Here is a 26,684-nt window from a genome sequence, read left to right as displayed (position 1 = left end):
TATATCCCAAAGACCCTTGCTCCAAGTCTTGTCGTGAACGACCGGCCTTCGGTCTGTCCTTGAAGGCAAGCATTGTTGAGGCTGTGTACACTTTGGTGGTGGTGGGGGACGATGTTGTTTCATCGGCGGCAACAACACAACTGTCGGTCCAGCTTTTTGGTGGGGTGGGGTGGAGGGACACGGGGGTCCTTCACAGCCCGGTAAAAAGGTAGGCGTGCGAAGAAGGATTTGCAATCCAATTCCTGGAAAGTGGGGGGGGGAGCTTACAAGGATGGCGGGCAGAGGAGAAGAGAGATGAGGAACTAAGCAAAGGGTGGGTGTGAGCCAGATCCCCTCTGCTTCACGTGGGGTGGGCAAGGGGAGGGAGGCATCCCGGCACCCAACTTGGAAAACTTTGCCCTTTTTTAAAGCAAAAAAATTGCTTTAAAACAGGGGTCTCCAAGCTTGGCCACTTTAAGCCTGGTGGACTCCAACTCCCAGAATTCCTCAGCCAGCTTTGCTTTAAGACTTGTGGACTCCAACTCCCAGAATTCCTCAGCCAGCTTTGCTTTAAGACTTGTGGACTCCAACTCCCAGAATTCCTCAGCCAGCTTTGCTGGCTGGGGAATTCTAGGAGTTGAAGTCCGCCAGGCTTTAAAGTGGCCAAGCTTGGAGACCCCTGCTTTGAAAACCATCCGTGATTATCTTTTCTCTTATTTGGAGTTAAACTTTTGGTTTGAAGTGCTTGTGTTCTTTTTCTTTTCTTTTGTGTGTATGTTTCCCCTCCCCCCTTCTTCCTTCTTCCCCCCACCCCATTGGTTTTCTCCCACCCACCCCCCTGCCCCCCCCTCTGGCTTGCCAGGGCCTGGGAAGACTTTCATGGCCTGGTGAACAACAGCGGCCGCTGAATGAGCGTCCTCCCTCCCTCTCTCACAGGCCCAGGGTAGGGCACCATCTTTCTTCTTAACCATTATGGGATGTACCTCTCGGCCAGAGGTTCTGCCCTCTCTCCCCCCCCCTCCTCTGGCACCATTTGCACTCACACCCGCTCCGAAGGAGCTGCAGTTCCATTTCTAAATATTGCAGCCTTGAGATACTCCAGGCTGGCTAGTTTTTTTCCCCTTAATCCATGGCTTTTTCTAATATATATATATATATATTATTTTATTTTATTTTATTTTATTTTATTTTATATTATATTATATTATATTATATTATATTATATTATATTATATTATATTATATTATATTATATTATATTATATTATATTATATTATATTATACTATACTATACTATACTATACTATACTATACTATACTATACTATACTATGTACGTAGGTCGGTCTTTGGTTATTCGGGTTTTCTCCCGCGTAAAATTGGAGGTTTCTTGGCAACGTTTCAACGAAGTCTCATTCGTCATCTTCAGGCTGGTGTTCTCGGCTTCGTGCTTATTGCTTCTAGAAGCACGAAGCCGAGAACACCAGCCTGAAGATGACGAATGAGACTTCGTTGAAACGTTGCCAAGAAATCTCCAATTTTACGCGGGAGAAAACCTGAATAACCAAAGACCTACATACAAACACCTGCGAAAACCTCAGAAAACAAATATACATACATACATACATACATACATACATACATACATACATACATACATTAGAAAAAGCCATGGAGATATATATATATATAAAACCAGCCATGTTAAACCCCATCCTTAACCAAACTAATGATATTTACTCCTTGGCTTGGAGTAGGGGATGGAGTAGGATCACCTGCAGGGGATGATCCTTTATGGGGGTCTCATGCACGAGGAGGTTATTTGGGGGGGAGCCCATGCTAAATTCTGGGGGTGTCCAGGCCCCTTAAACACCTTACCTGCCCCCCTCCCCCTTTGGCCTGTTGCCGAGACCCTTCTTGAGGCCGAGAGGTATATCCTTAGCTTGCTTGTGTTGTGTGGATGTGGGGCCCATCGAGTGTGGAGGGAGGAGGGCCCCCAATCCAGCCAGCTTGCCACCTCACCCGCCAACACAGCTGGCAGACCGGCAGTCCGGACACAACCCGCCAGCTCCAAATTACCCCCTCTCGTCTTCTAAAAACACAACACCACAAACTGGGAAGGGCTTCTGGCAGGGGTGTGACCACGTCGTCCCAGCGTCTTCCATCCAATTTGGCTTTTTGACTTGCTGCGTAAGCCCAACTTTGCTGCCACGAAAACGTGTCCATCTCTGTAGAACTGAGGCCCAGCGAAAGAATAGCAATAGCACTTAGACTTACATACCGCTTTATAGTGTTTTACAGCCCCCTCTAAGCGGTTTACAGAATCGGCATATCGCCTCCAACAATCTGGGTCATCATTTGGGAAGGATGGTAAGGCTGAGTCAACCTTGGACGGGATTGAACTGCTGGCAGTGAGCAGAGCCAGAATTGCCTTCTAACCACTGCGCCACCCCGTGGTTTAAAGAGGGAGGGAAGAAGAAACAGGGTACTTAGAGGAGCCGTGGTGGCATGGCGGTTAAAAGACAGCATTGCAGGCTGACTCTGCCCACAGCAAAGAGTTCGATCCTGACCGGCTCAAGGTCGACTCAGCCTTCCAGCTATCCGAGGTGGGTAAAATGAGGACCCACATTGTTGGGAGACAATATGCTGACTCCACAAACCACGTACAGAGGGGTGTAAAGCACTACGAAGCGTATAAGTCTGTTCTTGCTATTAAATGACTATGCCCCGAAGACTGAGGGGGCCAGAGAGCATTGTCAGCGCCCATTGAGGGTCACCCAATGGTGATCCTCCCCCCTCAAGTTTCGGGAAGGAGGAGGACCAGGGGACCATCCCAAAACAAAATTAGCCAGGACAAACCCACCGGGCTGCTCCGGGGCTCCCTTTGATTTCATGTTGTTTTTTTAATTTAATGTTTTCTTCATTTCATGTTGCTGCTGTTGCTGTTATGAATGCATGTGCTGCCTGTGGCAAGGTGCTCGCGTCGCAGGGCGAGTTGGGGGGCCGGGCTCATCCCTGATCCTGAAGAGCAAATTCCCAAGCTAGCTTTGATCTGCCTTCGTGGTTGGCTTTGACGTTCCAACTACGAAGATCTTCCTTCCGGGGGCAATTGACGGGCCTTTCCTTCTCTGCGGTCGCTGCGTGTGTTTCATTTCTAAGCATCCGGCCGGTCATAATGGGAGGAAGAAGGAAGACCCCACTTAGAAAAGTTTTGTATCAGGAGTGCCTACAACAGGGTTCAACCAGGGGTGAAATGCTCCCGGTTCGGACTCGATCCGGTAGCGATGGAGGCGGGTGGTTCGGAGAACCGGTAGCAAAAATCCCTGCCACCCCCCATGCCCAGCTGAGCCGCGCAATCAGAGGCTTTTTTTTTTTAATTTTTAAAAGCATTTATTTTACAACGTCTTTGGCTGAAAAAATGCTTTTAAAAGCCTCTGATGATCGCGCGGCTCAGCTGAGATCGTCAGAGGCTTTTAAAAGCATTTTTTCTACAACCTCTGAAGAGGTTGTAAAAAAAATGCTTTTAAAAGCCTCTGACGATCCCAGCTGAGTTGCCTGATCGGCAGAGGCTTTTAAAGAAAAAAAACCCTTTTTTTTTGTTTAAATGCCTCTGACAATCTAAGCTGAGTTGCCTGATCGGCAGAGGCTTTTAAAAGAAAAAAAAGCCTCTGCCAATCAGGCAACTCAGCTGGGATCGTCAGAGCCTTTTGAAAGCATTTTCAAAAGCTCTTCACCGAAGAGGTTGTAGAAAAAATTGTTTTAAAAGTTTTTTTAAAATAGGCCACGCCTACCCAGTCACATTACCCCCACCACCAAGCCACGCCCACAGAACTGGTAGTAACACATTTTAGATTTCGCCACTGGGTTCAACCTTGGCAACTTGAAGACTTGTGGACTTCAACTCCCTGAATTCCCCAGCCAGCCCAGTCCAATTTAAGCCCCTCCCTCCCCGGGTTTTATGCACATCATACACGAACGTTGCGCTATTGTGACCGCTGTCCGCCATCTTGACTTTCATTCGCCTTGCCTTCTGGGCTTCCCTGCTTTTTCCATTCGCTAGTTAATCTCTGAACCATAGATTGCAGGAACGAGCAACTCAGCTGACAAAACGACAAAGCTCTTGAGGGGGAAGGGGGGGAGTGAGGATGCCTGGAGCAACAACAACAACAACAACAACAACACACACACACACACACAAGCCCCTCACAATAAAAAGAGCAGACCTCCCTAGGCAGTCCAGGAAGAGAGCCTGACCAGGTGTTGATTTTATTACCTTCCATCAGTAACAGGCTTTGTTGGCATTGTGCGACAATTACACAGGAACCCAAATCACCTTTTATGAGTGAAATGTTTGGTTGCACACATATCTACTCCTCTTTTTTTTTTTAGCAATCACAGCGCAAGGTTGCCTTGAGATGGGCTCCAATCTTACCTTTTTTTTGAAGAAGAAAAAAATATTATTTCCCTCCCAGTGTTCCCTCTTATCCAGCTGTTGCCTTTGAAGTCAGCGGAAGGAGACAGCTCACTCTCCGATAACTCGCTGCAGAACAATTTCGACAATTCTGTTTAATTATTCGAAATAATTTTAAAAAATAATTTGAATTTTTGTTATTCCCATTTCGTTTTGTCCTTCCTTTGGCCTCCTTTTATTTATTTATTTGTTTGTTTGTTTGATTTATATGCCGCCCTTCTCCGGAGACTCAGGGCGGCTTACAATGCTTTTAAGCAATAGCCTTCATACTTTTGTATATACCTGCTTAGTAGGGCTTTTTGCCACCCCACCCCCCCCAGCGGTGTTCTTTTTTATACAAAGTCAGCTTATTGCCCCCACAATCCGGGTCCTCATTTTACCTAGCTCGGAAGGATGGAAGGCTGAGTCAACCTTGAGTCTGGTGAGATTTGAACTCGCAGTAATTGCAGGCAGCTGGCAGCTAAATACTACTTTAACAGTAGTTTAGTCCACTGCACCACCAGGCTAGCTAATAGCACTTAGACTTATATGCCGCTTCATAGAGCTTTACAGCCCTCTCTAAGCAGTCTATAACAAAGGTCCCTAACTTCTGGACCACGGCCCACTACCGAGCCACTGCCTATTTGCAACTGAGCCACGTGAGTGGCAGGCCGGCATTTACGTGTGTACACGCAGCTCGACTCGCACAACTTGAGTTGCACATTCATGTGCGTGCTGGCTCGGCAAATCAGGTTATGCACACATATGCGCCAGCCCGATGCTCATGCAGCCCAGTTCCCCTCTCCTGCCCCCCCCCCAACTGGGCTGCCATGCCACAAGGTTTGGGAACCGCTGGTCTTCATATTCAGCATATTGCTCCCCCAACAATGTGGGTCCTCATTTTACTGACCTCAGAAGAATGGAAAGCTGAGTCAACCTTGAGCCGGTCAGGATCGAACTGCTGGCAGTCGGCAGAGTCAGCCTGCAATACTGCATCCTAACCATTGCGCCACTTCGGCACTTTAATGATTCTATTCCATCATTTCTTCGATATTGGTAATAACTCTGGTCTGGCGGCAAGTTGTCCTGCAGCGAGTTGGCCATGGCAAGGTGTCACAGAGCAGGGATCTCAAACTCAAGGCCCGGGGGCCGGATCCGGCTCATGGGGTGCTTAGATTTGGCCCGTGGGGCAGTCCTGAAAACAGTGAAGGATCAGCCTGTGGGGCCTCTTCCAGCGAAAACGGAGCTCGGGACGGCCGCAGGTGGCCCTCCCAAGCGCCGTTTTCGCTGGCAAAGGGTTGCGGGAGGCTTTCGCAGTCAAAAATGGAGCTCGGGAGCCCGTTCTCGCTGGCAGAGCGCTTAGCCCACCACAGGCGGCCCCAACAGAAGTGATGTCGAGCTGGCCCCGCCCATGCTGGTCCCCCCCCCCGAGGTCAAACACAACCCTGATGCGGCCCTCAGTGAAATCGAGTTTGACACCCCTGTCCTAAACCCTGAAGTCTTGCAGTCTCACCCAGGCCAACCACATGGGATGCCCCAAGCACTGTGCCAACCTGCAGCCAGGCCAAGGAAAATGGATCCTTTGGAGTGGGGGGGGTGCGTTCTGGGTTTGGGGAAAACGATTGGCACCCTTCCGGCCGCCTGCAGGCTGCTGAGGCTGGCTGGCAAAGGGCTCCGTGTCCATGTGAGGACTTAGCCTGCTACACGCATCGTCCCTTCCTCCCGTAGGGAGCCGTGAGTTACGTCTGCTCTGCTGTTTCAAAGAGAGACCCTCCGGATAGAAGTCGCAAGGCAGGAATGGGCCAGGAATGGGCGGATGTGCACGAAAGAGAGAAAGATGAAACCAGAGTGGTCAGCTTCATTGGGGAAACGGGGGGGGGGAATTCAGTCCCAGGAAAGGAGAGTTTGCAGGCTGACCGTTTTGACGTGGCAGATGCCTCCCAGATCTCTCACCCCAGAGTTCCCCCACATTTCTGGCTTTTTGGAGCAGCGGGAAGACGGTTCCGTGCGAGTAACTGGCAAGTGCACACACGTGTGCAGCTCCATTTACTCGAACGGCACGCACACCGCTCACTTGACCGGAGCGCACACGCTCGCCCGCTTCTCACACAAATGAGGATGTCTGTGCATGGCACGCGCACCTTGCCAATCATCAAACCCATCCCGGCCTCCTAGTGGGGCCACCGTCCACAGGTTGGGGACCCCTCTCTTAAGACCACCATCACCCACACACCCCGTTCTTCCATCCAGCAGAACCACAAGAGCGATGATGCTCTGCGAGGCTTGGAGGGCATCCAAATTAGGGGAACAGTTAGCCGCCTCCTTCCCGCCTCGCATCAAAGCCAGTTCGACACTCCCATCATCTCGTTTGCGCCGGGACTCTCTTTATCATGCAAAAGGCCATCAACTCTTAACAAGCCGGCTGGCCGGCAATTTCCCTGCCCTTAATGGGCTGTTAGCTGCATTCATGCACCCTCAGGGTCCGAGCAGAAAGAGCCGCTTGGCAGTGTGCAGCACACTCTTGACAGGCGGTCTCCCCGGCAGGGCCTAATGGGTTCCAGGAAGTATTTTGCTGCTTCTGCAAGGGAGAGACCCCCCCTCTTCCCCCCCCCCGCACTCCCAAGCATAGCTCATTAGTTGCTTGGCGCTCACAAACTCGGTTGCGGCTGCTATGTCTTAGCGGGAAGCCTTACAGTCTGTTTTCCTCCTCCTCTGTGTTGCAGGGATAACTCCAGCTTCCGAAACACCAAGATTACATTGTGACAAGGAAGTGAGGATGCACTACCAACCAGCTCCTCCTCGGTCCGGCCTGGAGACGGAGGGAAGGCGCCTCCCTCGACGCCCTGCAGTCAAAGCTTGTGGGACGGCCTGGACCCTTGACCCTTCAAGACGTCCTTTACACCCGTGTCAAAGACTGACCTTCCGGCAGACTAGGGACCTGCCAGGCCGAGCAGGGAAACTGTCCTCGGCGTTCCTCAGGACCCTTCCCACCCGGCTTCTCTCCGGGCAGCTCCTCTTGTTAAGGGCCCACGTCTGCCCGGAGGGTTTCCAGTATTATGAGGGTCTCCGCTGCGGCAGAGGCTGTCGGAGAATTGGCACCCCTTCCTCTGCCAATAAACCATTAGGCTCCTACTTGGTGGTGGTCCTCCTCCTCCTTGCGTCTTGTTTATGAAATGGGGGGTGTGGGAATCTGGTTTAGAAAGCCGTCCGAGCTCGCGACGGAAGCCCCTTCTTGGATTTGCAGCAGATCAGACCGGCGAACGCAAATGAGGGGCCAGGCTGCATTAATTTGGAATTAATTGTCAAGAGCCCTGGTGGCACAGTGGTTAGAGTGCAGCATTGCAGGCAAATTCTGCTCACAGCTAGGAGTTCGATCCTGACCGGCTCAAGGTTGACTCAGCCTTCCATCCTTCTGAGGTCGGTAAATTGAGGACCCCAATTGTTGGGGGCAAGAGGCTGACTCTGTAAACCACTTAGAAAGAGCTGTAAAGCACTGTAAAGCAGTATATAAATCTTAAGTGCTAATGTTAGTGCTATTTGGTCACAGCAGGGGTCCTCAAACTACAGCCCATGGGCCGCATACGACCCGCCGAAGCTGGCCCACGCAGGATCACAAGGCTGCCCCGCCCACATTGCCCCATCCATTCTTCGGCTGAGCACAGGACTTGCCTTCGTGAGCCCCGCAGGCTGGAACTGGCGGGTAAGGCCAACTTTTTTGGCCTGCAGAATGCTTCTGGAGGTGGGGGAGGTGATAAACAGGGCACACGGAGGCAGAGAGAGGGAAAGAGACGAGACGCAGAGATAGAGAGGGAAAGAGAGACGAGACGCAGAGAGGGGGAGAGAGAGAGAGAGAGAGACAAGAGACACAGATATAGACAGAGAGAGAGGGAAAGAGACGAGACGCAGAGAGGGGAAGAGAGAGAGAGAGACGAGACACAGATAGACAGAGAGAGGGAAAGAGAGAGACGAGATGCAGAGAGAGGGGAAGAGAGAGACAGAGACAGAGAGAGAGGGAAAGAGACGAGACGCAGAGAGGGGAAGAGAGAGAGAGACAGACACAGAGATAGAGAGAGAGGGAAAGAGACGAGACGCAGAGAGGGGAAGAGAGAGAGAGAGACGAGACACAGATAGACAGAGAGAGGGAAAGAGAGAGACGAGATGCAGAGAGAGGGGAAGAGAGAGACAGAGACAGAGAGAGAGGGAAAGAGACGAGACGCAGAGAGGGGAAGAGAGAGAGAGACAGACACAGAGATAGAGAGAGAGGGAAAGAGACGAGACGCAGAGAGGGGAAGAGAGAGAGAGACAAGAGACACAGAGATAGACAGAGAGGGAAAGAGAGACGAGATGCAGAGAGGGGAAGAGAGAGAGAGACAAGAGACACAGAGAGAGGGAAAGAGACGAGACACAGAGAGGGAAAGAGACGAGACAGAGAGAGGGGAAGAGACGAGACACAGAGAGGGGAAGAGAGAGAGAGAGAGACAAGAGACACAGAGATAGACAGAGAGAGACGAGACACAGAGAGAGGGGAAGAGAGAGAGAGAGAGAGAGAGACAAGAGACACAGAGATAGACAGAGAGAGGGAGGGAGGGAAAGAAATTGAGATCTCCAGTGATGGAGCACCCACCACTTCTGAAGGCAACTTCTGTTCCACTGGTTAATTGTCCTCACTTAGGAAGCTTCTCTCCTTGATTAGTTTCCATCCATTGTTTCTTGTCCTGCCCTGGAGAACAATTTGACCCCCTCTTCTTTGTGGCAGCCCCTCAAATACTGGAATATTGAGGAGCCTGAGTGGCGTAGGAGGCTAATGCCTCCTACTAAGGCAGCATTTAACATCCAGCTGCCTGCAATTACTGCGAGTTCAATTCTCACCAGGCTCAAGGTCGACTCAGCCTTCCGTCCTTTCTAAGGTGGGTAAATTGAGGACCCAGTTTGTGGGGGCAATAAGCTGACTTTGTATAAATATACAAAAAGTATGAAGGCTATTGCTTAACGCACTGTAAGCCGCCCTGAGTCTCCGGAGAAAGGCAACATATAAATCAAATTAAAAAAAAAAAATACTGCTATCATGTCATCCAGGAGTGAAATCCAGCAGGTTCTGACAGGTTCTGGTAGCAGAAAGTTTGAGCAGTTTGGAGAACCGGCAAATACTATCTCTAGTTGGCCCCAGAGTGGGGTGGGAATGGGGATTTTGCTGTATCCTTCTCCTGCCACGCCCACCAAGCCACGCCCACAGAACCGGTAGTAAAAAAAATTGGATTTCACCACTGATGTCACCCCTAATTCTTCTTTTCTTTAGACTAGCCAGACCCAAAACCTTTAGCCATTCTTCATACGGTTTAGTCTCCAGGCCTTTGATCATCTTTTTTTTAATTTGATTTATATGCCGCCCTTCTCTGGAGACTCAGGGCGGCTTACAATGCGTTAAGCAATAGCCTTCATCCTTTTGTATATATTTATACAAAGTCAGCTTATTGCCCCACAAACTGGGTCCTCAATTTACCTACCTTGGAAAGGATGGAAGGCTGAGTCAACCTTGAGCCTGGCGAGATTCAAACTTACAGTAATTGCAGACAGCTGGTGTTAATCACAATGCTATCAGTCTGCTGAGCCACCAGGCCCCTTTTAAAGTTTTATCTTAGTTTTAAAGTTGCCAAGGTTGAGAAAGACGGCTCTGGTGTCCCTTATTAAAAGAAGCCATTGTCAGAGTTAGGAGAACTCCCTGCCTGTAGGCTGAGCTCAAGCCAGCAAGTCTTGACCGAATTTCCTTCTCGTCATTTAAATGTGCCGAGCATCCTAAAGACGCTCAGAGCAAAGAGCCTAGCAAAACGCCATTGATTTTTCTTTCCTCTTTTTTTTTTATTGCTTATCTATTTGGTGGTACGTGTCTGCCTGCAGAATCACACAATCATTACGCAATTGTAATTGGGGGGGGGTTGGTTTCTTTGCCATTATTCCCCTGCTCCCTGAGAAATGCCCGACGCATCTCCGATGCCTTTTTTCTGCAACTCAGGTTCACAGTGACCGATGGAAGAAGAGTGAAGCTTGATCGGTTGTTAACCATGACAAGGATGGGAGAGGCAGACAAGGAGCTGGGAAAGCGTGGGAAAGAAGGGCTTTGCAAGAGACGGGGGCCAGGCATCCAGCAGTGGGCCAGGTGCCAATGTTAGCCACAAGAGAAGAGAAGAAAGAAAAGGAGGGAGGAAGGAAAGGAAAAGGAAAGGAAAGAAAGAAAAAGAGGAAAGAAAGAAAAAGAAAGAGAGAAAGGAAGAAAGAAAAGCCCATTTAGAAGACGGAAGATTGGTATTGTTATATGATTACTGGGTAAGAGAGAAAGAGGGAAGGAAAGGGAAGGAAGGAAGGAAGGAAAAAAGGAAATAAAAAAGCCCATTTAGAAGACGGAGGAATGGTATTGTAAGGTTATGTACTGGGTAAGAGAGAGAGAGAGAGAAAGAAAAAGAAAAGAAAAAAAGGAAGGAAAGAAAGAATACTTTCTTTAGAAAGTCTTCTAAATTTAGAAGACTTTAGAAGACGGAGGAATGATTGTAAGGTTATATGATTACTGGGTAAGAGAGAAAGAGAAAGAAAGAAAGAAAGAAAGGAAAAGGAAAAGAAAAAAAAGGAAAGAAAGCCCATTTAGAAGACGGAGGAATGGTATTATAAGGTTATATGATTACTGTGTAAGAGAGAGAGAAAGAAAGAAAGAAAAAGAAAGAAGAGAGAGAAAGAAAGAGAAAAAGAGAAAGAAAAGGAAAAGAAAAAGAAAAAAAGGAAAGAAAGAAGCCCATTTAGAAGACGGAGGAATGGTATTGTAAGGTTATATGATTACGGGGTAAGAGAGAAAGAAAAAGAAGGAAAGAAAGAAAGAAAGATGGCCACCACTGAATCTCTCTCCCTCCATCCTGCTCTCTCTTTAATACAAACAACCAAAGTAAAAGCAAACTTGACTCACGCACCCATCTCTGAAATAAAGTTGCAGAAAAATCTCAGAAACGGCTTTGATTAAGGGAGCCGCAGAGTTCGCCAGCCCTCCAGCTCTTGGGATCAAAGGACCATCGCCTTACCCACCCCGAGACTTTTATCTCTGCTTCAACGACGGTTCTACTCTTTGTGGTGAAAGCTTCCCACGAACCAGGAGCAGCTGAAGAAAGTAACGAGGGAGATGAAAACAAGGTTTTTCATCATTTGTATACAAATATCCTAGCCGCCTTTTGACACGGCATCCTGAGCTTGTTCATTTGCGGTGTGCAAACATCGCTCAGTTTTGGACTCCCCTGGATTCAGTGGTGGGTTTCAAATTTTTTTACTACCGGTTCTGTGGGCGTGGCTTGGTGGGCGTGGCAGGGGAAGGATACTGTAAAATCCCCATTTCCTTCCGATCAGCTGGGACTCGGGAGGCAGAGAATAGATGGGGGTGGGGCCAGTCAGAATTTTTACTACCGGTTCTCCGAACTGCTCAAAATTTCCGCTACCGGTTCGCCAGAACTGGTCAGAACCTGCTGAAACCCACTTCTGCCTGGATTGCTTTAGCATCCATGGATTGGGATGCTACGCAACCGAATATACTCAACATCAGGCCAATGAAACCCATACACGGCTAACGCTAAGCAAGCATCGCTTGTGAGTACAGGAAGTCCTCGACTTATGATCACAACGGAGCCCAACATTTCCATTGCAAAGCCACTCGGTTGTTAAGTGAGTTTTGCCCCCATTTTACAAACGTTCTTGTTAAATTAGTAACACGGTTGTTAAGGGAATCTGACTCTTCCATTGACTTGGCTTGTCAGGAGATCCCAAAAGGGGATCACGTGATCCCCCCCAGGACTGCCTGTAATTTGATGCACCCGTAGGGTATGGAATGAAGAAATTTGTTTCTTTGTAAGGTGAGCAATATGTGCCAGGATCCCCTCTGAGCCCCTGTTAAGCCTAAACTAGATCTGGGAGGGAGAATGTGGACCCACCACCACCAACTGCACCTCAACCACCAAAAAAAGCCACCGCAGCTCTAGGGGTTCATCAACAGAGGGATAGATCGAGAGGTGGTATTCAGTCGGTTCGAACTGGTTCGCCCGAACCAGTAGCGAAGATCGCAGGTGGTCCAGTCCACCCACCCTGGCACTCAGTGGTGGGTTTCAAATTTTTTTATTACCGGTTGTGTGGGCGTGGCTTGGTGGGCGTGGCGTGGCTTGGTGGGCGTGGTTTGGTGGGCGTGGCAGAGGAAGGATACTGTAAAATCTCCATTCCCATCCCACTCCAGTGGAAGGTTACTGCAAAATCCCCATTCCCTCCCGATCAGCTGGGACTCGGGAGGCAGAGAATAGATGGGGGCGGGGCCAGTCAGAAGTTTTACTACCGGTTCTCTGAACTACTCAACATTTCTGCTACCGGTTCTCCAGAACTGGTCAGAACCTGCTGAAACTCACCTCTGCTGGCACTATGCCATCCTATTTAGCCATGTTTCCGAGGCCGGGCGCATGCACGGAAGGCGCGCACGCAAGCAAAGTGCATGCGTGGAAGGTGCATACATGTAGCGAGCGTGTGCGCGTGGGCGAACCGGTGGTAACGATATCTGAAACCTGCATAGATCCCGTGAAGATGATCCCATGAGGTGTTAATATCACTTTATAGTGGCCTTGGTAAGGCCATACTTGGAATATTACACCCAGTTTTTAATTATTGCAATATAAAATTAATGTTGAGACTCTAGAAAGAGTGCAGAAAAGAGCAACAAAGATGATTAGCGGGCTGGAGCAGGGGTGAAATGCTCCTGGTTCACACCGGATCAGCCGAACTGGTAGCGATAGTGGCCGGTGTTTTGGAGAACCGGTAGCGATGGCAGCCGGTGGCTCAGAGAACCGGTAGCAATGGCAGCCGAAGGCTCAGAGAACTGGTAGCGATGGCAGCCGGTGTTTCGGAGAACCGGTAGCGATGGCAGCCGGTGGTTCGGAGAACCGGTAGCGATGGCAACTGGTGGCTCAGAGAACCGGTAGCAATGGCAGCCGATGGCTCAGAGAACTGGTAGCGATGGCAGCCGGTGTTTCGGAGAACCGGTAGCGATGGCAGCCGATGGCTCAGAGAACTGGTAGCGATGGCAGCCGGTGGTTCGGAGAACCGGTAGCGATGGCAGCCGATGGCTCGGAGAACCGGTAGCGATGGCAGCTGATGGCTCGGAGAACCGGTAGCGATGGCAGCTGATGGCTCAGAGAACCGGTAGCGATGGCAGCCGGTGGTTCGGAGAACCGGTAGCGATGGCGGCACGAGGCTCCACCCACCCGGTCATCGTTACTTCCTGGTTTTAACCAGGAAGTAACCTGTTTTTTACCCTCTCCGCATGTGCAGAAGAATTTGTGCATGCGCAGAGGGTCCACGCACGCAAGGGATACGTGCAAGCGAGCAAACCACACATGATGCACGCGCGCACTTCCAAACCAGTTGGGAAGGTAAGTAGATTTCGCCCCTGGACTGGAGGATAAAACATACAAAAAAGATTACTCACCATCCAGTCAGAACTGAAGAAGCTTCTTGGCTGAGAAGCGAAACGACTTCAAAGAAAAACCAGAAAGTCCAGTTGCCTCTTAAATAAAAAAAGGACCTTTGGGATACAAAGGAGAATTGCAGGAATTGGGGATGTGTAATTCAGGGGTCTCCAACCTTGGCAACTTTAAGACTTGGGGACTTCAACTCCCAGAATTCCTCAGCCAGCAAAGCTTGAAGACTTGTGGACTTCAACTCCCAGAATTCCTCAACCAGCAAAACTGTAAGACTTGTGGACTTCAACTCCCAGAATTCCTCAGCCAGCAAAGCTTGAAGACTTGTGGACTTCAACTCCCAGAATTCCTCAGCCAGCTAAACTGTAAGACTTGTGGACTTCAACTCCCAGAATTCCTCAGCCAGCAAAACTTTTAAGACTTGTGGACTTCAACTCCCAGAATTCCTCAGCCAGCAAAACTGTAAGACTTGTGGACTTCAACTCCCAGAATTCCTCAGCCAGCAAAACTGTAAGACTTGTGGACTTCAACTCCCAGAATTCCTCAGCCAGCAAAACTGTAAGACTTGGAGACTTCAACTCCCAGAATTCCTCAGCCAGCAAAACTGTAAGACTTGTGGACTTCAACTCCCAGAATTCCTCAGCCAGCAAAACTGTAAGACTTGTGGACTTCAACTCCCAGAATTCCTCAGCCAGCAAAACTTTTAAGACTTGTGGACTTCAACTCCCAGAATTCCTCAGCCAGCAAAACTGTAAGACTTGTGGACTTCAACTCCCAGAATTCCTCAGCCAGCAAAACTGTAAGACTTGTGGACTTCAACTCCCAGAATTCCTCAGCCAGCAAAACTGTAAGACTTGGAGACTTCAACTCCCAGAATTCCTCAGCCAGCAAAACTGTAAGACTTGTGGACTTCAACTCCCAGAATTCCTCAGCCAGCAAAACTGTAAGACTTGTGGACTTCAACTCCCAGAATTCCTCAACCAGCAAAACTGTAAGACTTGTGGACTTCAACTCCCAGAATTCCTCAGCCAGCAAAACTGTAAGACTTGTGGACTTCAACTCCCAGAATTCCTCAGCCAGCAAAGCTTGAAGACTTGTGGACTTCAACTCCCAGAATTCCTCAGCCAGCTAAACTGTAAGACTTGTGGACTTCAACTCCCAGAATTCCTCAGCCAGCAAAACTTTTAAGACTTGTGGACTTCAACTCCCAGAATTCCTCAGCCAGCAAAACTGTAAGACTTGTGGACTTCAACTCCCAGAATTCCTCAGCCAGCAAAACTGTAAGACTTGTGGACTTCAACTCCCAGAATTCCTCAGCCAGCAAAACTGTAAGACTTGGAGACTTCAACTCCCAGAATTCCTCAGCCAGCAAAACTGTAAGACTTGTGGACTTCAACTCCCAGAATTCCTCAGCCAGCAAAACTGTAAGACTTGTGGACTTCAACTCCCAGAATTCCTCAGCCAGCAAAGCTGGCTGAGGAACTCTGGGATTTGAAGTCCACAAGTCTTAAAGTTGCCAAATTTGGAGACCCCTGTTCTAGTTTAATGAAAAGAAGGACCAGGGGGGACATGATAGCAATCTTCCCATATCTGAGGGGCTTCTACAAAGATGAGGGCTCAATTTACAACAGCCGTTAAAGTAAAGATATGTTATTACTGAAAAGAAAGACTGTTTAATGAAAAGAAGGACCAGGGGTGGCATGATAGCAGTTTTCCAATATCTCAGGGGCTGCCCCAAAGAAGAGGGAGTCAAGCTATTCTCCAAAGCACCTGAGGGCAGGACAAGAAGCAACAGGTGGAAACTAACCAAGGAGAGAAGCAAACTAGAACCAAGGAGGAATTTTATGACAGGGAGAATTAACCAGTGGAACAACTTGCCACCAGAAGTTGTGGGTTGCTCCAACACTGGAGGCTTTTAAGAAGAGACTGGACTGCCATTTGTCTGGAATGGGATAGGGTCTCCTGCCTGAGCAGGGGGTCGGACTAGATGACCTCCAAGGCCCCTGCCAACTCTGCTACTCTGTAATATTCCGCAACAGCCTCCTGCACCCTTAACTGCACCCCTCGCCCCATCCCGATGCAGGATGTGTAGTTTTTTTTTTTTCCCATGCTCTGCGCCACTGCAGCATTTCGGCATTTATTATTCAGCTAAACACACGACCCCCGCTGTCTCCAATATCGGTTATGGTGAGATTTGCGTTCCGCTTATAATAGCGCTCCGGCGCTGTAAGCCGACGAAATACCCATGTAAAAGCGGCCTGATGCTGCCAGCTGTGCTCCCTTTCCCGCCACTGTTGCATTAATTGTTTTGCAAATGATGGCACTTAAGGCTTTAGTCTCGCTCCCGAGCCCAGCTGTGCGCGGAACAAGTTTGCTGCTGCTTCATTTGCTCCCTCGCCAACTCGGCGTACCAGCTCATCATCCCAAGCTCAACATGAGCAATCCCATTCCTGCTGAGCCTGGTAAGGAAAAGGAGGGTTTGTCTCCATTTGCTTCTTGTCTGAGCCCCTGGTAGACTTCAGGCCGGCTGCATCTTAATTTCCCTTAATAAAAAAAAGAAAAGAAAAGGAATGAAAAATAATTTTCTTTCTAACGTCAAATCTGGCGTCGAAGGAGGCTGGAGTCCTTGGTGCTGTCTGAGCTGGGTTGTTTTTCTTGCAGACATTGCATGCCGTGGTGGGATTCAAATAATTTAACAACCGGTTCTCTGCCTTAATGACCAGCTGGGTAGGCGTGGCTCGGTGGTCATGTGACCGTGTGGGCGTGGCCAACTCAACGTCACTCACGTCGATGGGCGCTTCGCCTTAGCTGTTACAATGTAACAAGGGTTAACCAGAGAGGCAGTTTCTGTAAGCAGGGCGATAAAGATTAGGCTAGAAATAACACCAGAATGTTTCCTTCATGCCTTCCTTACAGGATTAGCCCTGCAAAGTGGGGAAAAAAACAAAATAAGATTTCTTCCAACAACCGGTTCTCCGAACTGCTTAGAAAGTAATATTTTAAAATTTAATATTTTAATATTTTTAATATCTTTATACTCAAAGTTTAAATTTGTTTCAAATTGATTGGGGTTTTAATCTGTCTGGACCAAACTACTTAATTTGATTTTATTTCTGCTTTTTAAATTTTGTATGTCTGTATTTTATTGTTGGCTGTTCACCGCCCTGAGTCCTTCGCGAGTAGGGGGGTATACAAATCAAATAAAAGTAAAAAGTAAAGTAAAAAGTAAAGTTAACAACCGGTTCTCCCAAATAGGTGCGAACCGGCCGAATCCCACCACTGGTTGCATGACCCAACTAGGTAACATCATCAGGGCTAGATGGAGGGGCGCTATTCAGCAGGTTCTGACAGGTTCTGGAGAATCAGTAGCGGAAATTTTGAGTAGTTCGGAGAACCGGCAAATACCACCTCTGGCTGGCCTCAGAGTAGGGTGGGAATGGAGATTTTGCAGTATCCTTTTCTTGCCACACCCACCAAGCCACGCCCATAGAACCGGTAGTAAAATAAAATGTAAATTCCACCACTGGCTAGATGGGAGTGGAGTTTGCCAAGTGGAGGAGGATTGTGGGTCCTTGGTGCTCTCTGAGCTTGGTTGTTTTCTTGCAGACATAACCCAACTAGGTAACATCATCAGTGCTGCAAGGGAGTGGGGTTTGCAGGGAGCAGCAGGAGGAGGAGGAAGAGGAAGAGGACGACTGTGGAGTCCTTGGTGCTCTCTGAGCTTGGTTGTTTTCTTGCAAATATTTCATTACCCAACTAGGTAACATCATCAGTCCTAGAAGGAGGAGGGGCAGTCTAGTACATATTATCCATCCACCTTTCCTCAAATTCTGGGTGACTCAAGGACTGGTATAGTTCAGCTAGAAGCTTTGCAGAGAACCCTTTGCATGGCCAAGGGTTAGTCCTAGCTGAAGGTGGAGGGGCCAATCTGGGCTCGACCAGACTTTAGACTAATTCGTGGGAGTTGATGTCCACACATCTTAAAATTCCCAAGGTTGGGAAACAGAGATTGAAAGCATCAAGGTAGAAACCAGGAACGAGCCAGCTACAAATCATCTGGGTGACTTTGGGCCAGCCTCTCTCTCGAAGCCCTGGGGAAGATGGCAATGGCAAGCTAGCTACTTCTGAACACCTTGCCAAGAGAACTGCAGAGTCTTTCCCAGGCTGTTGCCAAGAGTCGGCAAGACTGACTTGACTCCAAAAAGCTTGGATTGATAAAGACATGCATTTGTGCCTTAGCAAGATTCCCAAAGCAGTCAGCAGAGGGAGCTGTTGCACCACACCTGTGAAATGGACTGTTCCCAAGTGTCACTGGAGACCATCAGTTCTTTTGGGAATAATCCAGTGCCCATTTCTGTTTCTCCCTTCCAAACGCACATCTTTCCAGGTTGGGAAGGAACTGGAAAGGGGAGGGGAAGAGAATTAAATTTGGGAAAATCAGTTTAAATCATCGGAGGCTTTTAAACAAGCCCATTGCAGGTAATCCTCGATTTACAATGTTCATTTAATGACCTTTTGAAGTGACAACAGTCCTAACGAAAGTGACCGGTCCTCGTACTTACAACCGTCACAGCTTCCCAATGGTCATGTGATCAAAATTTGAGCGCTTGGTGTGTTTACGACGGTGGCAGCCTCCTGGAGGTCATGTGATCACTAGTTGCGACCTTCCCCACCGTCTTCTGACCAGCAAAAATCAATGAGGGGACACTGGATTTGTTTAACGACTGCCTAATTCATTTAATAACTGCAGTGGTTTTGCTTTAACCACCACGGCAAAAATGCTGTCAAATCAGGTGCGGTTCAACAAAATGCCTTGCTTAGCAACAGAAATTGTGGTCTCAATTACGGTCGTAGGCTGAGGACTACCTGTAGCAGGATGTAACGAAGGGGAAGCAACCCCACTCCTTTTCTTTCTGTATTGCTGCGGTTGCCTTCCGAATACTGATACAGGTGGTCCTCACCTTACAACGGTTCGTTTTGTGACCATTTGAAGTTACAACGGCACCAAAAAAAGGGGCTTACGACCATTTTTTCACACTTACGACCGTGGCATCATCCTGATCATGGTCACCAGCTCAAAATTCAGACACTAAGCAACTGGCTCATATTTATGACGGTTGCAGTGTCCCAGGGTCATGTGATCACATTTTGCCGATGAAAGTCAACGGGGAATGCCAGATTCACTTAACAACGGCATTACTCGTTTAACAACGGCAGCGATTCACTTAAATGTGGCAAGAAAAATCGTAAAAGGGGGAGAAACTCACTTAACCAATTTCTCGCTTAGTGACATAAATTGGGGGGGGTGTCAATCGTGGTCATAAGTCGAGGACTACCTCTACAGGACCGGCTACCTGAATCTTTTCCATAATCTATTCTGTAATCTCTTGCAGAAGCCTGGAATTCCGTTTCATTCCGTTTTCCAGCAAAAATAAAAAAACAGATCGTGGAGAACAATTTGTTTAATGACCTTGGTGTTTGCTTTTGTCTACCGTCTTTGTTTAATGACTGCTGCAAAAATAAGGTCATAAAATCAGATCAGCGCACGATGATCCATAAGTCCTATCTAATTACTTTAGGGTCCAATCCGGTGCATCCGTGTTATATGCTTCATAAGAATGCATCTGTGACTTTCTCTGCCTTGCTTTTCTAAACGCTTCAGGAGTTTAGTCTGTACCAAATCTGCCTGCAATTCTTTATTGACTTTTAAATTTCCTAACGCAGCCAATAATGAAATTCGTTTCTGCAGATTAGAAAGTTACTTTAAAACATGGAAAGTTTCTAAGATGTAAACAATTAAAAGGGGGGGGGGCGTGGGGGGAAAGAGAGAAAAACCAGCCTAACAATAACAGGCTGCTAATGAATAGCAAAGCATTAAAAGCTATTATTCCAGCGTAGAGCAAACTATTAAAATGGAATCGAGTCGGAAATTATAGAAATATCAGCGAGGAATGGAAAGTTATTGCGACGCACTAAAGATGTGCAAAAAAAAAAAAATTCAAGCTGGGTGGGAGGAAAAAAATATTCCGGAGAATTCACGACATTCTGTTTCTCCTCTGGGGAATTTCCCAGAACTTCATCCTTCAAAGCAGAATCAGTTTGATATATTTGAGAAGGTCTCCGCTCGGCTTTGCCAAAACACCAGCTGAGAACACATGAACCCTTCCTAACATGAGGTTTTGCAACACCTATGTCAGACCTGGGCCTTTGATGCCCCCTCCCCCAGGTCACATCAGACCCTGTGACTGTCCCTGTCCGGCCCCCATGAGGTCAATTGGAAATGTACCAGAGCAGGGGTGTTCTGTCCCCAACCACACGCACACACACCAACAGACGTTCAAGAGTTAAAGACCAAACCAGCCGGCAAAATCCTTTTCCTTATGATAACGGAACTTGGCAACAACCTAGTGGCTGCCTGCCAAGAGTTTATTATTTACGAAGAAGAGAGATAACTTCTCCCCACTTCTGGTACATCAAAAGAAACAGCTCAATAATTACAGAGTCAATCAAGTCCAGAGATAATCCAGCAAAGTCTATAGCAAAAGTCCGGCAATGCAGAATGGCATGGAAGCTTTAAGCTTTGTTTGTCACAAAGTTTGACTGGCCACCACGCTCCCTTTTATATCCGGTGGGGTGTGGTCCAGTGACTCAGCCTAATCTCAGGCACGCCTTTTCTTCTGTTGCGCGAGCTTATCTCTGCGCCGCTGGCGTGGATCCAGCCAAGACTCATTACCCTCATCACTGTCCACCTGTGGCTGCGGGGACGTGCTTGGCCCCGGCCCTATCTCTTGCCCTTCGGCGGACACCGAAGGCATTGCCAGAGAGGAGGGAACTGGAGAGGGAGGCCTTGCCAACTCCTCTCCTTCGCTCTCGGAGTCCTCTCCTGCCGATGACACAGGCTCAGGTAACGGAGCCACAACAAGGGGTCTCCAACCTTGGCAACTTTAAACCTGGCGGACTTCAACTCCCAGAATTCCCCAACCAGCTCCCATTCTGGGAGTTGAAGTCAGCCAGGCTTAAAGTTGTCAAGGTTCAGAGGTGGTTTTCAGCCGGTTCAGACCGGTTCGCCAGAACCGGTAGTAGAAATCATGGGTGGCCGCCGCAGTTCTATGTCATCCTATTTAGGCATGTTTTTGAGGCTGGGCGCATGCACTGAAGGTGCGCAAGCAAAGCACATGCCAGAAGGCCAACCGCATGTGCGGAAGGCAGGCATGCACGCAAACCGGGGGCGCACGCGCAGGGCAAACTGGTAGTAACATAATGTGAAACCCACCACTGCCAAGGTTGGAGACCCCTGTACTAGAGGGCGTCCCCTTAAATATGAGCCAGCAGCAGCCACCAAACAAAGCTAATACAATCCTTGGTTGTGTAAACAGAGACGTAGAATCAAAACAAGGCGAAGTATTAGTACCACTTTGTAAAGCCTTTGTGAGGCCACACCTGGGATACGGAATCCAGTTTTGGTCACCACGTTACCAAAAAGATGTTGAGACTTTGGAAAAAGTGCAAAGAAGAGCAACTAAGATGATTAAAGGTCTGGAGGCTAAAACATATGAAGAACGGTTGCAGGATTTGGGTTTGGCCATCTAGAGAAAAGAAGGACTAAGGGGGACATGATAGCAGTATTCCAGTATTTGAGGGACTGCCACAAAGAAGAATTTATTGTCCAAAACACCAGAAGGCAAGACAAGAAACAATGGTTGGAAACCAATCAAGGAGAGAAGCAACCTGGAATTAAGGAGAAATTTCCTAATAGTGAGAACAATTAACCAGTGGAACAACTTGCCACCAGAAATCATGGGCGCTCCATCACTGGATGTTTTTAAGAAGAGGCTAGATAGTTACTTATCTGAAATAGTATAGGTTCTCCTGCTTGAGCAGGGGGCTGGACTAGAAGACCTCCAAGGTCCCTTCCAGCTCATTCATTTTATTCCAGTCAGTGGAACGACTTGCCTCCAGAAGTTGTGGGGGCTTCAACCCTGGAGGTTTTTAAGAAGAGACTGGACAGCCGCTTGTCTGAAATGGTATAGGGTCAGCAACCTGCAGCTCCAAAGCCACATGTGGCTCTTTGGGCCCTCTGCTGTGGCTCCCTGTCGGGTGATCCCACCACTGGCTGTCCCCACCCCTCGCCCCCCCCTCCCAGGCACTCCTCTCCTGGCCTTAGAAGGTAAGGGTGACGACAGGGGATGGAGAAGCGGCCAGGGCAGAGACCGAGAGATACAGAGAAAGGGGGAGAGAGAGAGAGAGATACAGAGAGAGAGGGAGAGCGGGGGAGAGAGAGGGGGAGGGGAGAGGGAGAGAGATACAGAGAGAGAGGGAGAGCGGGGGAGAGAGAGGGGGAGGGGAGAGAGAGACATAGAGAGATACAGAGAGAGAGGAAGGGGAGAGAGAGACATAGATACAGAGAGAGGGAGAGCGGGGGAGAGAGAGGGAGGGGAGAGAGAGACATAGAGAGATACAGAGAGAGAGGAAGGGGAGAGAGAGACATAGATACAGAGAGAGGGAGAGCGCGGGAGAGAGAGGGAGGGGAGAGAGAGACAGAGATACAGAGAGAGAGGGAGAGCAGGGGAGAGAGGGAGGGGAGAGAGAGAGAGAGAGAGAGACAGAGAGAGAGGGAGAGCGGGGGGGAGAGAGGGAGGGGAGAGAGAGACATAGAGAGATACAGAGAGAGAGGAAGGGGAGAGAGAGACATAGATACAGAGAGAGGGAGAGCGGGGGAGAGAGGGGGAGGGGAGAGAGAGACATAGAGAGATACAGAGAGAGAGGAAGGGGAGAGAGAGACATAGATACAGAGAGAGGGAGAGCGCGGGAGAGAGGGAGGGGAGAGAGACATAGATACAGAGAGAGAGGGAGAGCGGGGGAGAGAGGGAGGGGAGAGAGAGAGACAGAGAGAGAGGGAGAGCGGGGGAGAGAGGGAGGGGAGAGAGAGACATAGAGAGATACAGAGAGAGAGGAAGGGGAGAGAGAGACATAGATACAGAGAGAGGGAGAGCGGGGGAGAGAGAGGGAGGGGAGAGAGAGACATAGAGAGATACAGAGAGAGAGGGAGAGCGGGGGAGAGAGAGAGGGAGGGGAGAGAGAGACAGAGAGAGATACAGAGAGAGAGGGAGGGGAGAGATATGTCAAAAAGTTTTTGTGGTTCCCGGTGTTTTTTTAACAACTGGTTCTCTGCCCTAATGACCAGCTGGGTAGGCATGGCTAAGGGGAGGGGTCATGTGACTGGTGGAAGTGAGTGACATCGAGTTGGCCACACCTACCCAGGTTTTGTGGCTCCCGGTGTTTTCTTTTCTGTGGGAAACGGGTCCAAATGGCTCTTTGAGTGCTTAAGGTTGCAGACCCCTGGCATAGGGTCTCCCACTTGAGCAGGGGGCTGGACTAGAAGACCTCCAGGGTCCCTTCCAGCTGTATACTGATCGAAATTAAATGTAAATAAGTGCACCATGCATGCAATTCATCTCTAGAGCTTTTATTTTGAAGGCAACTGCTCCTTTTTTTCATCTTATGTATGTTCGTGTGTGCGGTGCCTACACACCTTCACGGCCTTATTAGTCTGCCCTCCAGAACATTGTAGCCTGTTGGGAAATTTAATTGCACCCCCCTCTCCAAGTTATGTAGTACCCCAGAAGGATTAACATGGACCCCAGGCTAGGCTCCTTGGCAGAGGTGGTATTCAGCAGGTTCTAACCAGTTCTGCAGAACCGGTAGCGGAAATTTTGAGTAGTTCGGAGAACCGGTAAATACGACTTCTGACTGGCCCCACCCCCAATCTATTCACTGCCTCCTGAGAGGAAATGGGGATTTTGCAGTATCCTTCCCCTGGAGTCGGGAGAGAATGGAGATTTTATAATATCCTTCCCCTGCCACGCCCACCAAGCCACGCCCACCAAGCCACGCCCACAGGAAGTAGTAAAAAAAATTTTTGAATCCCGCCACTGCTCCCCGGGGAAGAGATTTCCCACACCGAAAAGCCTTCAAATTCTTTTAACTCCCCCCCCCCCGACGCACATTTTTTATTTGATTTTTCTCCTTTTTGAAATAATGTAATTTATAGTATCTTTATCAGTAGGAAATGAATCCTGCCTCCTTTTGGGATAAAACACCCTTCGAAACCCTTGCAATAAATCACCTGACGGGCATTTTAAAAAAAACCCTCTTTTCAAAAACATCCGTAAGAATTATTATTGCGATAGGCCGCACGGTCAGCCAGACGTCGAACTTCGATTTGGCATTTTTATCCGCCTGTCGAGTCTTTCCTAAGGATCCAGGACAGGCAGATGTTATGTAATGATATTAAAAGGATCCCTTGCTGGATATAAGCTGTTTCACATTACAAGTTGTCTTCGATTTACAACAGTTCACTTAGTGACCATTTGAGGTTACCACGGCCCCGAAAAAGTGACGACCGTTTTTCACACCGATGACCCTCGCAGCATCCCCCAAGGTCACCTGATAAAAATTCAGATGCTTGGCAACTGACTCACATTTGTGACGGTTGCAGTGTTCCGGGGGGGGGTGTCCCATTGACAAGCAAAGTCAATGGGGAAGCCAGATTCACTTAACAACTGTTGTGGCCTGTACGCGGCCTGTGCAGCTAGTAGCTGATTCTGACAGCGAGGAGGCTGGAGTGGTGCTGCGCCAGCAGCCTGTGCAGCTGGCACTCGAGTCGGACAGTGAGGAGGCTGGAGAAGATGTGGTGCCAGAGGCAGGGATTCAGCCAGGGCCTTCAGAACCTCCAGAAGCTCCCTTAAGTGAAGAGGAAGAAGAGGAGGAGCCTCTTCTCGATGCACGGGGGCGCAGAGCTGCCAAAAGGCAGGAGTGGCTCCTCAGGAGGAGGTCTCCTTGAGAGTAAGTCTTGGAGCTAATTGGCCACTCCCTTAGCCTATTTAAGGAGGAAGGCCGACTGAAGCAATTTGCAGGGAACAACTTCATTCACATACCTTCATGTCTTGTCTTGCTTATCTTATCAGCTTCCTGCAAGTTGCTTCTGGGCATTCTGCCAACTATAGTAAGTTTTCAGTTATTCTTCTTTGAATTCTTGGCGGCTGTTAATGCAATTAATTAACAGCCGTTGTTATAAAAGACTGGTTTATTGTAAACTAAGGTTTGAACGGACTATGTGTGTGCTGCATTCTTTGGGGTCTGTAGCCGGGGCAGAACACAACTGTGTTATACTAACTTAACAACTGTGGCAAGAAAGGTCAAAAAAATGGGACAAAGCCGTTGTGAAAAAGCCATTGTGAATTTTGCCCGCTATTACGACTTTTCTTGCAAGAGTGGTTAAATGAATTCACTGCACTTGCTAAGTTAGTAACGCGGTTGTTAAGTGAATCTGGCTTCCCCATCGACTTTGCTTGCCAGAAGGTCACAGAAGCTGATCACATGATTCCCCCCCCCAAGGCACCCCAACCGTCATAAATATGAGTCAGTGGCCAAGCATCTGAATGTTGATCATGTGAGCAACAGTGGGTTTCACATTTTGTTGCCACCGGTTCGCCGCACGCATGCTCACTCGCTTCGTGTGCACGCGCAGTTTCCATACATGTGCCCAGCCTTCCACGCATGTGTTTTGCTCACGCACGCGCCTTCCATGCATGCGCCCATCCTCAAAACCGTGCCTAAATAGGGCAGCATAGAGCCGGGAGGGGTGAGCGGGCCCACCTGAGATCTCCGCTAATGGTTCGCCTGAACTGGTACAAACCGGCTGAATACCACCTCTGCACCAGGGGTGAAATCCAGCAGGTTCTGACAGGTTCTGGAGAACCAGTAGTGGAAATTTTGAGTAGTTTGGAGAAACGGCAAATACCACCTCTGGCTGGCCCCCGAGTGGGATGGGAATGGAGAGTTTGCAATATCCTTACCCCAGGAGTGGGGTGGGAATGGAGAGTTTGCAGTATCCTTCCCCTGGAGTGGGGAGGGAATGGAGATTTTGCAGTATCCTTCCCCTGGAGTGGGGAGGTAATGGGGATTTTGCAGTATCCTTCCCCTGGAGTGGGGAGGTAATGGGGATTTTGCAGTATCCTTCCCCTGGAGTGGGGAGGGAATGGAGATTTTGCAGTATCCTTCCCCTGGAGTGGGGAGGTAATGGGGATTTTGCAGTATCCTTCCCCTGGAGTGGGGTGGGAATGGAGATTTTGCAGTATCCTTCCCCTGCCACGCCCACCAAGCCACGCCCACCGAACCGGTAGTATAAATATTTGGATTTTCACCACGCGACCCCGGGAATGCTGCAATGGTTTGTAAGTGTGAAAAATGGTCATAAGTCGCTTTTTTCAGTGCCGTTGTAATTTTGAACGGTGACTAAATGAATTGTTGTAAGTCAAGGATTACCTGTATTTCTGCAAGATGGCGGAAGCCCAGAGTTCCTAGGTTAGACTCCCCCTCCCCCAAAAGCCTTGCATTGCAGCCTAGCTCTCTGTATGAAATTCCTCCAAGGAGAGGACCCAATTGAGATCTGTGGATCTAGTTCCTGGCCCACTCCTAGGGCAGGAATAGCCTTGGATCTCCCACAAAAGGCGCTGCCGGAGGTTGGTTGAATTGCGCCATCAGGAAGACGCCAACGGTGCCGAAGATAAAAACGGAGGCCATGATGAGGAAACAGACACGGTCAATGACTCTGCCCACCAGGATCCATTCTTCGTTTTCCTGGAAAGAAAGAAAGAAAAATAAATAAATCAAGGGAACTCAAAGAGTTCTCCGAATGTTGGGGTGGAGAAGAACGGTGGGCCCTGGAGAAATCCTTATAACCATGGTTGTATAATGTCGAACCATAG

The 26,684-nt window shown here is 48.9% G+C and overlaps 2 protein-coding genes across 13 annotated transcripts in view; one reads left to right on the top strand and one right to left on the bottom strand.

Annotated features, from left to right (window-relative positions):
* EIF4E2 (eukaryotic translation initiation factor 4E family member 2) overlaps window positions 1-7,616 on the top strand; it is a 49,160-nt gene extending 41,544 nt beyond the window's left edge. For 6 of the 12 annotated variants that reach the window (XM_087872032.1, XM_087872034.1, XM_060684953.2 and 3 more), the window contains one exon: window positions 7,153-7,561. In XM_087872032.1, the coding sequence (XP_087728158.1) occupies window positions 7,153-7,192 (40 nt within the window). In that variant the 3' untranslated portion in view covers window positions 7,193-7,561. Of the gene's footprint in view, window positions 1-841; window positions 923-7,152 lie in introns of all 12 variants that reach the window. The other 6 variants (XM_060684960.2, XM_060684957.2, XM_060684955.2 and 3 more) reach the window with 3 other exon arrangements.
* Window positions 7,617-23,364: 15,748 nt separating this feature from the next.
* CHRNG (cholinergic receptor nicotinic gamma subunit) overlaps window positions 23,365-26,684 on the bottom strand; it is a 41,456-nt gene continuing 38,136 nt past the window's right edge. Inside the window, exon 12 of the mRNA XM_060684932.2 lies at window positions 23,365-26,556. Coding sequence (XP_060540915.2) covers window positions 26,392-26,556 — 165 coding nt within the window. The 3' untranslated portion in view covers window positions 23,365-26,391. The remainder of the gene's footprint in view (window positions 26,557-26,684) is intronic.

This window comes from Pantherophis guttatus, chromosome 6 (assembly GCF_059756535.1).
Source record: "Pantherophis guttatus breed Tessera chromosome 6, ASM5975653v1, whole genome shotgun sequence".
In the NCBI taxonomy this organism is placed as follows: Eukaryota; Metazoa; Chordata; class Lepidosauria; order Squamata; family Colubridae; genus Pantherophis; species Pantherophis guttatus.
Note: the sequence above shows the minus strand (reverse complement) of the source record. Positions and strands in the feature narration are given on the sequence as shown.